At 36.5% G+C, this 13976-nt stretch overlaps 1 protein-coding gene and 1 pseudogene across 2 annotated transcripts in view; one reads left to right on the top strand and one right to left on the bottom strand.

Moving 5' to 3' along the window:
• The window catches only part of LIN28B (lin-28 RNA binding posttranscriptional regulator B), a 131537-nt gene that overhangs the window by 45071 nt on the left and 72490 nt on the right, over positions 1-13976 (bottom strand). For both annotated transcript variants that reach the window (XM_081827490.1, XM_006736861.3), the window contains exon 3: positions 13283-13467. In XM_081827490.1, the coding sequence (XP_081683616.1) occupies positions 13283-13467 (185 nt within the window). The remainder of the gene's footprint in view (positions 1-13282; positions 13468-13976) is intronic.
• On the top strand, positions 1332-11861 carry LOC102728631 (programmed cell death protein 5 pseudogene; annotated as a pseudogene).

The raw sequence follows: 13976 nt of genomic DNA, 5'->3' as shown, positions 1-13976 counted from the left end.
TATATGCACTTCAAATGTTTTTAAAGCTTACATGTATTTTTATTCCTTAATGATTAAAATCATTTAACCTTCACAGAAAGATTTCCAGACCATCTGTTTGAGTCCACATCATTTTTACTAATATAATACATTTGTTAATATAAACTAAAATTTTATTACATGAAACATTTAATTATCTATTATAGCCTGACATGATAATTCCACATAAATTCTAAAAATTAACAGTGGCAAATAAAAGAATCATTTTACTGTGTTTCCCCATAATTTCATTCTGTTAGAAGTTTCTTCTTTTACTTCACAATAAATTGTGGCTTTATAAAAAAATAAAAGTTATCAAGTATAGGCCAGATTTTGAGGGGAAAAATAAAGTTTTAAATTAACAACAACCTTCATTTTATTATAAAGAGAGCTGTATAGGGGTCATTAAATCTCTACTCTTTTGATAATGTACATAAAAAAATAAACAGCAAAAATAAATCTGAAATTATTTCATTTGAAATTTTTCTTAAAGATTTTAAATGTGGAGGATTTAAAATAAGAGAAAATAATACTGCTACTGAGTAACTGGACACTGGTAACTGTATACTAAATTCAGCAGAATTTTAAGACAGAAAAAAAATAATCCCACTTTCTTTTGTAGTTTATGTAAAATTAAGATAAAATCCTTAAAATTATTTTATATTTCTTGCTACAAAGACATAAATCTTCACAAAATATGGTTCTACGTATATATATAATATATATGATATTTAGAATTGAACAAATACTTTCTTTTGAGTGATGGAACCAAATTTCAAGTTTGTTAAATATGTTAATTCCATGTAATAAAAATTTTATAATTTTAATTTTTTAACCTGAAACAACAGAAATTAGATTCAACTTTGTAATTTAAAAACATTCCAAGAAAAAAGATATTCTTTTGGACAGGTGGTGTTTGAACAATTCATATTATTCATAAACAAAAAATGAGCCTAAACCTCAACCCCATACAAAAATTAACTCTAAATAGATTGTTATGTAAATGTAAAACATAAAACTATAAAACTACAACAAGAAAACATGGGGGAAAAATCTCTGTGTCCTGACATAAGCAATAATTTCTTAAACATAACACCAAATAAACATGACATAAAATAAGAGATTGATAAGTGTCCTTATCAAACTGTAAAACTTTAGTTCTGTGACAGATATTTATTAAGACAGTGGAAAAATAAGCCACAAACTCAGAAGAAAAAAAAATCTGTGAGTCATATGTCTGACAAAGGACTAGTATTCACAATTTTTATATAATGAGCTCTCAAAATGCAACAATAACAAACAATCCAGTAAAAATGGGCAAAAGGTACAGACACTTCACCAAAGATATAAAGATGACACAAAAACATTTAAAAATGTCAATATCGGTAGCCATAAGGGAAATGAAAATTAAAACCATGATGAGATATCACTATACATCTATTAGACTGGTTAAAATTTTTAAAAATTCTGATAGTATCAAATGCTGACAAAGATATAGAGCAGCTGGAACTCATACACTGTTGATGGGAATTCAAAATAGTACCAACACTCTGAAAAAAAAATTGGCATTTTCTTATAAAGCTAAATACACACATATGACCATATTATCCAGCAATCCACTCCTAGATAAATGAAAACTTAGTTCACAAGAAAACCTGTATACAAATGTTTGTAACAGCTTTGTTCATAATCATCAAACTGGAAACAAGCCAAATGTCCTCCCACAGATGAATGGATTACGGTGTTACATCCATTCAATGGAATACTACTAAGCAATAAAAAGGCATGAACTATTGATACACTCAACAACTTGGATGAATTTCAAAGTCATTATGCCAAGTGAAAAAAGCCAACTTCAAAATAAACTTAAGCCCAAATTAGTAGAAGGAAGGAAATAACAAAGACCAGAGTGGAAATAAATGAAATAGAAACTAAAAAGACAAAAGAAAAATCAGTGAAACTAAGAGCCAGTTCTTTGAAAAGATAAAATAGAAAAGCCTGGGATGCCTGGGTGGCTCAGTCGGTTAAGTGTCTGTCTTCGGCTCAGGTCATGATCCGGGGTCCTGGGATCAAGTCCCGGATTGGGGAGCCTGCTTCTCCCTCTACCTGCCGCTCTCCCTGCTTGTGTTCTCTCTCTCTCTCTGACAAATAAATAAATAAAATGTTTAAAATATAAAATAAAACAGAGGGCGCCTGGGTGGCTCAGTCGTTAGGCATCTGCCTTCGGCTCAGGTCATGATCCCAGGGTCCTGGGATCGAGCCCCGCATCGGGCTCCCTGCTCAGCGGGAAGCCTGCTTCTCCCTCTCCCACTCCCCCTACTTGTATTCCCTCCTCGCTGTGTCTCTCTCTCTCTCTGTCAAAAAAACAGATAAAATCTTTAAAAAATAATAAAATAGAAAAGCCTTTAGCTACACTTACCAAGAAAAAAGGAGGATTCAAATAAATGAAATTAGAAATAAAAGAGGAGATATTATAACTGATCACACAGAAATAAAAAGGCTCAAAACAGACTATGAAGAATTATACACCAACAAATTGGACAGCCTAGAAGAAATGGATAAATTCCTAGAAACATGCAACCTACCAAGACTGAATTATGAGGAAATAAAAAATCTGAGTACACCAATTACTACTAAGGAGTAATAAAAAGTTTCCTAACAAGGAAAAGTCCAGGACTGCATCGCTTCACTGGTAAATTATACCAAACATTTAAAGAAGACTTAATACCAATCCACTTCAAATGGAACACTTCAAAAATAAAGAAGAGAAGGGAACATTTCCAAACTCATTTTATCAGGCTAGCATTACCCTGAAACCAAAACCATACAAGGATACTGTAAGAAAAGAAAATTACAGGGCAGTATCCCTGATGAATGTAAATGCAAAATCCTCAACAAAATATTAAAAAATTGAATTCAACAATATATTAAAAGGATCATACATTGTTATCAAGTGGGATTTATTCCTGAATTACAAGGATGGTTTAACATCTACAAATCAATAAATGTAATACATCATATGAGCAAAACGGAGGATAAGAGTCATATGATCATCTCAAAAGATGCAGAAGAAACATCGGACACAATTCAACATCCATTCATAATAAAGTGGGTATAGAGGAAACACACCCCAACATAATAAGAGCCATATATGACAAGCCCACAGCTTAACATTATACAATGGTAAAAAGCTGAAAGTTTTTCTTTCAAGATCAGGAACAAGACAAGGATGCCCACTCTTGCCACTTTTATTCAATATAGTACTAGAAGCCCTAACCAAAGCAGTTACATAAGAAAAAAAAAAGTCTTCCAAATTGGAAACGAAGGTGTAAAATTGTCTCTAATCGTAGATGACATGATATAGAAGCCTGAAAAGATCCCACCAAAACATTGTTAGAACTAATAGACAAACTCAGTAAAGTTGCAGAATACAAAATAAATATACAGAAATCATTTGGTTCCTATACACTAATAATGAACTACCAGAAGGAGAAGTTAAGAAAACAGTCTCATATACAATTGCATCAAAAAGAATAAAATACCTAGGAATAAATTCAACAAAGGAGGTGAAATATCTATACACTGAAAACTATAAGACATTAATGAAAAAAATTGAAGAAAACATTTACAAATAAGTGAAAAGCTATTCTGTGCTCATGGACTGGAAGAATTAATATTGTTAAAACGTCCATATCCCCCCAAGTGATCTATAGATTCAATGGAATTCGTATCAAAATTCCAGAGGCAGTTTTCACAGAAATAGCATACACACACCTAAAATTTGGATGGAACCACAAAAACATTGAATCCAAAGAGACCTTGAGGAAGAACAAAGTTGGTGGCATTGCACTCTCTGATTTCAAACTGTATTATAAAAGAATAGTTATCAAACAGTATGGTACTGGCATAAAATCAGACTCACAGATCAATGAAACAGAACAGAAAGATCAGAAATAAACTCACACATATATGGCCAATTAATTTATGACAAAGGAACCAAGAATATACAATGGGGAAAGGACAGTCTCCTCAATAAATTGTGTTGGGAATACTGGGCAGTCACATGCCAAAAAATTAAACTGGACCACTATCTTACAACATGTACAAAAACCAACTCAAAATAGATTCAAGACTTGAAGATGAGACCTGAAACCACAAACTCCTAGAAGAAAACATAAGGTTTAAGCTCTCTGACATCAGTCTTGGCAATGATTTTTTAGATTTGACAACAAAAGCAAAAATAAACAAATCAACTAAACCAAACTAAAAAATTTCTACACAACAAAAGAAACCATTAACAAAATGCAAAGGCAACCTATAGAATGGGAGAAAATATTTGCAAATCATGTATCTGATGAAGGGTTAATATTCAAAATATATAAAGAACTCATACAACTCATTAGCAAACAAACAAACAATCTGATTAAAAGTGGACAGAGGAACTTAATAGATATTTTTCCCAGGAAAACATACAAATGGCCAACAGGTACATGAAAAGGTGCTCAATATCACTAATCATCAGGTAAAGTCAAATCAAAAGCATAATAAGACATCACCTCACACCTGGCTATTAACAAAAAGACAAGAAATAACAAATTTGGTGAGGATGTGGAGAAAAGGGAACCCTTGTGCACTGATGATGGAAGGGAAGGGAAGGGAGGCTACATGTACAGCAGACTTATCACTGCTATTCCTTATTTTCACTTGTATTGCATTTTCCTACATCACAGTTTCTTTTGAACAGCTTTTTTTTTTAATATTTTATTTATTTATTTGATAGAGAGAGACACAGTGAGAGAGGGAACACAAGCAGGGGGAGTGGGAGAGGGAGAAGCAGGCTTTCTGCAGAGCAGGGAGCCTGATGCGGGGCTCGATCTCAGGACCCTGGGATCATGACCTGAGCCGAAGGCAGATGCTTAACGACTGAGCCACCCAGGCACCCCTTGAACAGCTTTTTAAGTATCTGAGAAGTGTATATTGCCATCCTCCCCCTCCTGGTTCTCTGCACCCAACTGTCTCACTGTTGGTGGGAATATAAATTAGTTCAGTCAAAATGGAAAACAATATGGAGGTTTTTCAAAAAATTAAAGATAGAACTACCATATGATTCAGCAATTTCACTTCTGGGTATATATTCAAAGGAAATGAAATCATGATCTCAAAGAGGTATCTGCCCTGCTCCATGACCTCTGCAGCATTATTTACAATAGCTAAGACACAGAAACAAACTAAAAAGCCTACCGACAAATGAATGGATGATGAAAATGTGAGATACACACACATACACACACATGAATATTAATCAGCCATAAAAAAGGAAGGAAATTCTGTCATTTGGGACAATTTGCATGGATTTTGAAAGCATTATCCTGGGTGAAAGAACTCAGAGTAAGATAAATACTATATCACCTTACTTATATCGGAATCTAAAGAAACCAAACTCATAGAAACATAACAGATTGGTGGGTTGCCAGAGGTGGAGGTGGGGCCCGGGTAAAACAGGTGAAGGTGATCAAAAGATACAAACTTGTAGTCATAAAACAAATAAGTTCTGAGGTTTAATGTACAGTAGTGCATGGTGACTAAAGTTAACAATACTACTGTATAGTGTATTTGAAAGTTGCTAATTGTAAATCTTCAAAGTTCTCATCACAAGATACAAACTGTAACTGTGAAGTGATGGGTGTTAACAAAACTTACTGTGATAATCATTTCCCTATATATACATATATGAAATCATTATGTTGAACACCTTATTATATCTAATAAAACTGAGGGGGAAAAAAGGTACAATTCCACTTCTACTAATGAAAAGACAAAACTACAGTGATAGAGAATAGGTCATTGGTGGCCAAGGGTTTTACGTGGAGGGGAACTACAAAAAACAGAGGGAAAAACAAAAAGACAGAGGGTCAGGACACCTGGGTGGCTCAGTCAGTTAAGCGTCTGACTCTTGACATCAGGGTCGTGAGCTCAAGCCCTGTGCTGGGCTCCACACTAGGCATGGAGCCTACTTTAAAAAAAAAAAAAAAAAAGAGGGAAATTTTGGGGATGATTGTTCTGAATCCAGATTATGATGGTAACTAGAAGAACACATGTGTAAAAATTTATAGAACTGTGCAACAAAAGAAAAAAGTCAATTATATCACAATTTTAAAAATAAAATAAAAACAACCCTCTAAGCAAACAAGATAAACAGAAATGCTTACTTTTTAAAATAGAAATTAACTGGAATTCTAGCTTTCCAATACTTAGCAAACTACAGCAATTATTTAATATTATTTTAAATATTTTATAGGCTATGAGTTTGAAAGTATCATATGCCAGTAAGTAAGAAGTACTCAAAAAATAATGAGGACATGTCAAAAGTATGCAGAAGGGAGGGGGGGTAGGGGGATGGGGTAGCTGGGTGATGGGTATTAAGGAGGGCACATGTGATGAGCACTGGGTGTTATACGCAACTGATGAATCATTGAACATTACATCAAAAACTAATGATATGCTGGCTAACTGAACATAATAAAAAAAATTAAAAAATTAAAAAATAAATAAATAAAGGACACAGAAACCAGCTGGAAGGGTCTCCTAGGGACAGAATCTGAAAAATCTGAGCATTAAAATAAATAATATAATTTATTGAAAGAAACAGAAACTCATGATCCGTATTGAGACAATAAATAAATGAAAAATGGAAAGTCTGATAGAACGGGATATTTACATAGCCTCAAAGTATCTCATCACAAATTGCTAATTAATTACGAAAAGAAAAAGTAGTGGGAAAAATAAAAATCTTCTGCCATCTGATACAATACAAGGAGAAGAATGCAGCATCACTTCCACGACATTCTCGTCAAAGATGAACAAGCTCAATCTAATCATAAAGAATTATTAGACAGACTCAGGCTATGATCTGGATTCATCCTGGTGTTTTTCCACTTGTCCCTCTCACCCTTACATTGTCTGTAAACTGAAAGGTAGATTGAAAGGATTTTGTTAGGTTCAAGATACACATTTTTGTAATACTTCCAATTTAAAGGAAACTTAAGTGTTGGAGAAACAAGTTTAAAAACACTAGCATGAATCCCAATTACGGCACCTTCTATAAGACAGTTCGCTTAGTCTCTTTAACAAGTTAATGTCATAGAATTCCTTCCTAAAAAGCATGTGTGTGTGTAGGGAAGGGCTGTTCTAGACTACAAGAGACTTAAGACATATAAAACTAGGGGCACCTGGGTGGCTCAGTTGGTTGAGCAACTGACTCTTGGTTTTGGCTCAGGTCATGATCTCGGGGTCGCAGAATCGTGCCCCATCTTGGGCTCCGTGCTCGGCAGGGAGTCTGCTTGAGATTCTCCCTTTTCTACTCCCCCTCACCCATCTAAAATAAATAAATAAAATATTTTAATAAAAGACATATATAACTAAACTAAACTAAAGACATATATAACTAAACTTAATAAAAGACCTATATAACTAAACTAAAGCCATGTTCCTTAATTGCATTCTGATTTGAAAAAAGCAGCCGCAAAAGATAAATTTTGGACAACTGGGGAAATTTTAGAATGGATCAGGTGTTAGATGTTATTAAGGAAGTACTATTTTGATAGAGATGAATGAGGCATGATATTACAGTTATCATCTATAGTATACTTCATTTTAAAAAAAGATTTTATTTATTTATTTGACACAGAGAGAGAGTACAAGCAGGGGGAGAAGCAGGCTCCCCGCTGAGCAGGAAGCCCGATGCCGGGCTCAATCCCAGGACCCTGCAACCATGACCTGAGCCGAAGGCAGATGCTTAACGACTGAGCCACCCAGGCGCCCTATAGTATACTTTAAAACTTTTAGAAATTTCCACAATGTTTACAATTATTGAAATACAGATGTGGGTATATATGGGTGATGACCATACCATTTTTTTCAACTTTTTTGTATTCTGAAAATTTTCATAATAAAAAGTAAAAGGCGGGGGGGGGGGCGACTGGCTGGGTCAGTCAGCAGAGCATGTGACTCTTGATCTCAGGGTCATGAGTTCAAGCCCCACATTGGGCTTAGAGCCTACTTAAAATTTTTAAAAATTAAAAACTTAAAAAGTAAAATGGAAGGAAATAGTAGGAAGAATCACACAAAATATTAAGAGAAAACAGTGTAACAGAAATTAATCCAAGAGCTGGTTCTTTGAAATAAAAAAATTCTTAAGGAAAAAATGCAACAAAAATAGATAATGGGAAGTGACTAGAAAATCCAGAATGTTTTAAGATTTTTGAGGATATTTTACATAACTAAGCTAATAAACATGAAAATCTGGATCAAAGCACAATTTTATTCTCATTATTAAGGCTTTCTCCAGAAGTAGACATAGTTAATAATCACAGAAGAAACCAAGAAAGTTACCAAAGATCTCTGAGGTCTTTATTTAGGGAGCAAATCAGTGCCTTGGAGACTCTTCCAAACGTCAGTTAACACTGCCACATCCTGCTCTCTCTGTTTCAGTCTCTATACAAGAGCCTCTGTGCTGCTTATTTGATTATTTTATTGCAGTTTGTCTCTGTCACTTTACAAAAACGGTGGCACACAGAAAACTGGAATTGCTAATGCTAGTGACAAAAATTATAAACGTCCTGAACTATGTAGTTGGAAATCATTAGATACCAAATTGTGTAAAAGCTTTCATCGCAGTAAGACACACAACAAACAAGAGATCTTGAAGGAGTTATTCACCCTCTGATCACCACCAACTTATACCCTCTCATTCTTTCTAGCACCCCAACTGCAGCAATTTTAGAACCCCATCTGTAACCCACACACCACGAGCCTGCCACTTTTTCTGTCTTCACTCCTTACCTAGTTTATACTGCATAATCCATCATTACAACTGCTCCCTTGCATATATTATCAGTGCCCTCGCTTCTCTCCCTTTGTTATTCTCAATTAGGAAAGCCCCAACTCTAATTAAATCCATCTTTCTATTTCACAGTTGTAGCCATGAAGTCACCAATGGCTGGAGAAAAAACAATCATACTGACTGACACTACTTTAAATTCATGTCCACTAATCGTCAGTGGGTTTTTGGTATAGCCTGGAATTCTACCTTTTCTCCACAATGCCCTAACTTTTAATTTCCTATTTCAAAAAATTTTTAAAGACTTATGTATTTATTGAGACAGGGGTGGGGGGAGAGTGTGCACACCTGAGTTGAGGGAGAAGCAGAGGAAGAGAACCGTTAAGCAGACTCCCTAATGAGCATGGAGCCTGACATGGGGCTCGATCTCACAACCCATGAGATCATGACCTGAGCCGAAACCAAGAGTCAGACACTTAACCTACTGAGACACACAGGCACCCCTTAATTTCCTATTTCATACCTTCTTTCTTTTTAAATCTCCAAACCTTCTCTCCCAAGCAAGGAAATCACTCCAGCAACTGTCCTCCTCTTTCCTGCATGCTCAATCTTCCCTTTCTACTGGACCATTCCCACTGACACATTAGCAGGCTATATGTTCTTTGCCTCCTCAGCTGCTGCTTCATTTTTCTGCTCTCATTTATAGGAAACTCAAAAAATTGTCTATACTTGCTGTCTCCACTTCCTCTCCTTTCCTTCTGTTGAACACAACCCGCTTAGACTTTTACTCCCAACAGTCCACTGAATCCGAGCTTGTCAACTTCACCAGTGACTTCCTTGTTGCTAAATGCTCAAGTCCTGGTGGTCATCTTAATCATTTCACCATCAGCACCATTTCCAACACCAGAGACCCTTTCCTTCTTGAAATACTTCTTTCCTTGACTTCTGAGACAAAATCCTCTTGATTTTCCCATTTCCCTCCTTCTAACCTAATGCCTTTTGCTATTCCTCCTACTCTTCCTGCTCCCTAAGTGCTGGAGTGCCCCAGGGCTGGGTTGTTTTCTCTTTTCCATGTGTACTCACTCTGACAGTGATTTCGTTCAGTCTTAAGACTGTAAATATCTTTCTGTTGACTACTGTCAAGTTTTTGTCTATAGCCCTGGAACTCCATATTCATGTATCCATCTGCCATATCTATTTTCCCATTTGAATGTCTACTATAAATCTCCAGCTTATACATATCTGACACCATACTTCCGATTTCCTGCTCCTTCCCTAGTCTTCTCCCTCTTGGTAAATGATCCCTCCAGCCTTCTGGCTGCTCAGGCCAAACAAACCTTGGAATCATCCTGAATATTCACTTTCTCTCACAGCCCACATCTGATCCAATAGTAAATCCTGTTGTCTCTACCTTCACAATGTCAGGATTTTTGTTCCTCACCTCTACTGCTACCATCCCAATCTGAACCACCATTATCTCTTTGCATTAATGAAACTGCCTCAGAATTGAGTGAAATTGTAGGACATCCAGCTGGTGTTGTGGAGAACAGTTTGGTGTGGGGGTAAAAATCTCCATACTTTTGGTGTCAGAAACCAAGTGCTGTGTAAAAGTAAAGCAGATACACAAGAGAAAAACAGTAGGGAAGAACTGGATTTTTCAGAGTGGGAAAGAAGAAAACAGAGTTCTTTCCTAAACAGCGAACTTCCAAATCAATAACAGCAAATGAACACCTTGATAGAAACATGAGCAAAGGACAAGAAACATATAATTCATGGAAGAAAAAAATGAAAATTGACATAAAAATATATTTGACCTCTAATCTAATCAAAGGATGCAAAGGAAAAAAAGTGAGCTGTATCTCTTAACCTATATCATTGGAAAAGATTTTTTTAAAGATTTATTTATTTATATTTATTTATTTATTTGAGAGAGAGAGAGAGAGAAAAAGCATATGCATGAGCAGGGGAAAAGGCAGAGGGAAAGGGAAAGAGAGAATCTCCAGCAGACTCCCCACTGAGCACAGAGCCTGATGTGGGGCTCAATCCCATGACCCTGAACCAAAATCGAGAGTCGGACACCCAATCAACTGAGCCACCCAAGTGCCCTGGAAAAGATTTTTAAAATGACATCATTCAGGGTTGCCTGGCTAGCTCAGCTGGTAGAGCATGTGACTCTTGATCTCAGGGTTCTGAGTTCAAGCCCCATATTGGGTATGGAGCCCACTTAAAAAAAAAATTCAGGGGTGACTGGGTGGCTCAGTCAGTTAAGCATCTGCCTTTGGCTCAGGTCACGATCTCAGGGTCCTGGGATCAAGCTCCGCATCAGGTTTCCTGCTCGCCGGCAGCCTGCTTCTTTCTCCCTCTCCTCCTTGCTTGTGCTCTCTCTCTCATATCTCTGTCTCTGTCTCTCAAATAAATAAATAAAATCTTAAAAAATAAAATAAATTGAAAAAACATTCAAAAATGTATATTTAAGGGAGAGCCCTCGGAGCGTGGCCACGGCTAACCAACCCCGGACCGCCGCAGCACGGCGGAGGAGGGGCTGGAGGCTCTGAGAAAGCAGAGGCCGGCCGGACTGCGGGCGAAGCACCGGGATCCTGGCCATGCAGCACAACGGAGGCAAAGCACAGGGAAGCAGAAATGAGAAACAGTATCTTAGCCCAAGTCCTGGATCAGTCAGACCGGGCCCACTTCAGTAACTTAGCACTTGTAAAAGCCCGAAAAAACTAAAGCAGTAGAGAATTACCTCATACAGATGGCAAGATATGGACAAGTAAGTGGGAAGGTACCAGAACAAGGTTTAATAGAAATCCTTGAAAAAGTAAGCCAACAAACAGAAAAGAAAACCACAGTTAAATTTAACAGAAGAAAAGTCATGGACTCTGATGAAGAGAACGATTATTGAAATTTAAGATGTTTAGAGACTGGAACTTAATGGAACAGTTCTAGGACAGATAATGCTGGGTAGAAGTAAGATCTGATTGTTTACTTTGTTTATTGTCTATATGCCTTTTAAAAAAATAAACTTATGCAAAAAAAAAAATGTATATTTAAGGGGAGCCTGGCTGGCTCAGTTGGTAGAGCATGTGACTCTTGATCTTGGGATTGTAAATTCGAACCTTAGGTTGGGTGCAGAGATTACTTAAAAAAATAATAAAAATCTTAAAAATAAAATGACATCATTCTATGAACAGTCTCCTTTTTAAAGGGGTTGTATATTGGCCCTAATCATTTCTGGAGAACAGTTTGGACATAGATACCAAAAATTTTTAAATGCCTTGTTTTTGATCCAGATTTTTCAATATTTATCCCAAGGATATAATCAGACAATTTTTCAAAAACATACATATACAGATTCCCACTGTGGTACTACTGAAAAGGTCAAAATATTCAAAATAGCTTAATTTTAACAAATTACTTCAGCACTGTTTAAATTCTGGTGCATTCAAAAAATAAATTTTCGGGGCGCCTAGGTGGCTCAGTCGTTAAGCGTCTGCCTTCGGCTCCGGTCATGAACCCAGGGTCCTGGGATCGAGCCCCGCATCGGGCTCCCTGCTCTGCGGGAAGCCTGCTTCTCCCTCTCCCACTCCCCCTGCTTGTGTTCCCTCTCTCGCCGTGTCTCTCTCTATCAAATAAATAAATAAAATCTTTAAAAAAAAATAAGTAAATTCCGGTATATTCACACAGTGGGAATTTATGCAGGTGCTAATGATTGATATGAAATGTTCCTTGATATACTGTTAAATGAAAAAAAATACAAGTTTCTAAAATACTGCATATATATTATGAGTCCCACCTTAGTTAGGATTTCAAGTGATTTTTTTCCTGACTTTATAATTTTTTATATTGTTTGAATTTTTTTATACATCAGTTATCTTTTAAAAACAGACAAAACAATAAAGGTATTTTCATTTGAAAAAAACAGGTGAGGTGTTAAGATGTACAGAGGAATAGCACTGTCTGTTGGGAATCCTGACTCCTCATTTGTGATCTCAGAACAATCTGGTGGAAATAGTGCAGAGTTCAAATTGCAAGATAGCTCATATTCTTTTTTGTTTTAAAGATTTTATTTATTTACTTATTTTTTTTTATTTATTTGTCAGAGAGAGAAAGAGAGAGAGCACAAGCAGGGGGAGTGGCAGGCAGAGGGAGAAGCAGGCTCCCCATTGAGCAGGGAGCCCACCATGGGACTGGATCCCAGGACCCCGGGATCATGACTGAGCAGAAGGCAGCCACTTAATCGACTGAGCCACCCAGGCATCCTGATAGCCTATATTCCTGATAAAGTTTATTCAACTACACAATGGTGGCATTTTTTTTACTTTGGTTAAATTATATTAAGTCCAATATAATAAAAATGAAAAAGATTTTCAGAATTTTTTCCCAAGTACAATAAACTCATAAACTAACAAAGTAAATGATTACCTATCTCCCTTTGGTTTTCTTTTTTGTAGTGTCTTCCCTTTGGGTCTTCTTTCACTTCCTAAACAGGGGTTCCCACCAGGTCCAGTTACCCGTATTGATTCAAGGCCTTTGGAAGATTTTTTAAATGTGAATTCCACTGGTTCTCCTTCTTTTAGGCTTCTAAATCCTTCCATGAATAATTTGCTCTGTAAAGAACAGGGGAGGGACAGAGAGAGAAATCATGATTATCAATACTTTAAAGTTTTCTCTATGATTTAAAAATTAATATAGCAAGATATTCATTACTATCCATTATTAGGTATAAAGTCTCTTTTAAGTTCAGTAAAACTTATACCATTTTCAAATTTCCTGTTACAGTGCTGCAATGGAAGATAAACTAATACCATTTTAAAAGCAATTTGGCAATACTTACAAAAATTTTAATGTGCATATTATTTGACCCAGCAACTCCATGCCAAGGACTCTCCTACAGACATACTCACACACAAAGGTTCAAAAACAAAAGCAGGGGCGCCTGGGTGGCTCAGTTGGTTAAGTGACTGCCTTCAGCTCAGGTCATGATCCCAGGGTCCTGGGATCGAGTCCCGCATCGGGCTCCCTGCTCTGCAGGGAGCCTGCTTCTCCCTCTCCCACTCCCCCTGCTTGTGTTCCCTCTCTCGCTGTGTCTCTCTCTGTCAAATAAATAAATAAAAAT

Source organism: Leptonychotes weddellii, chromosome 8 (genome assembly GCF_054177405.1).
Source record: "Leptonychotes weddellii isolate Sample4059 chromosome 8, ASM5417740v2, whole genome shotgun sequence".
Lineage (NCBI taxonomy): Eukaryota > Metazoa > Chordata > Mammalia > Carnivora > Phocidae > Leptonychotes > Leptonychotes weddellii.
Note: the sequence above shows the minus strand (reverse complement) of the source record. Positions and strands in the feature narration are given on the sequence as shown.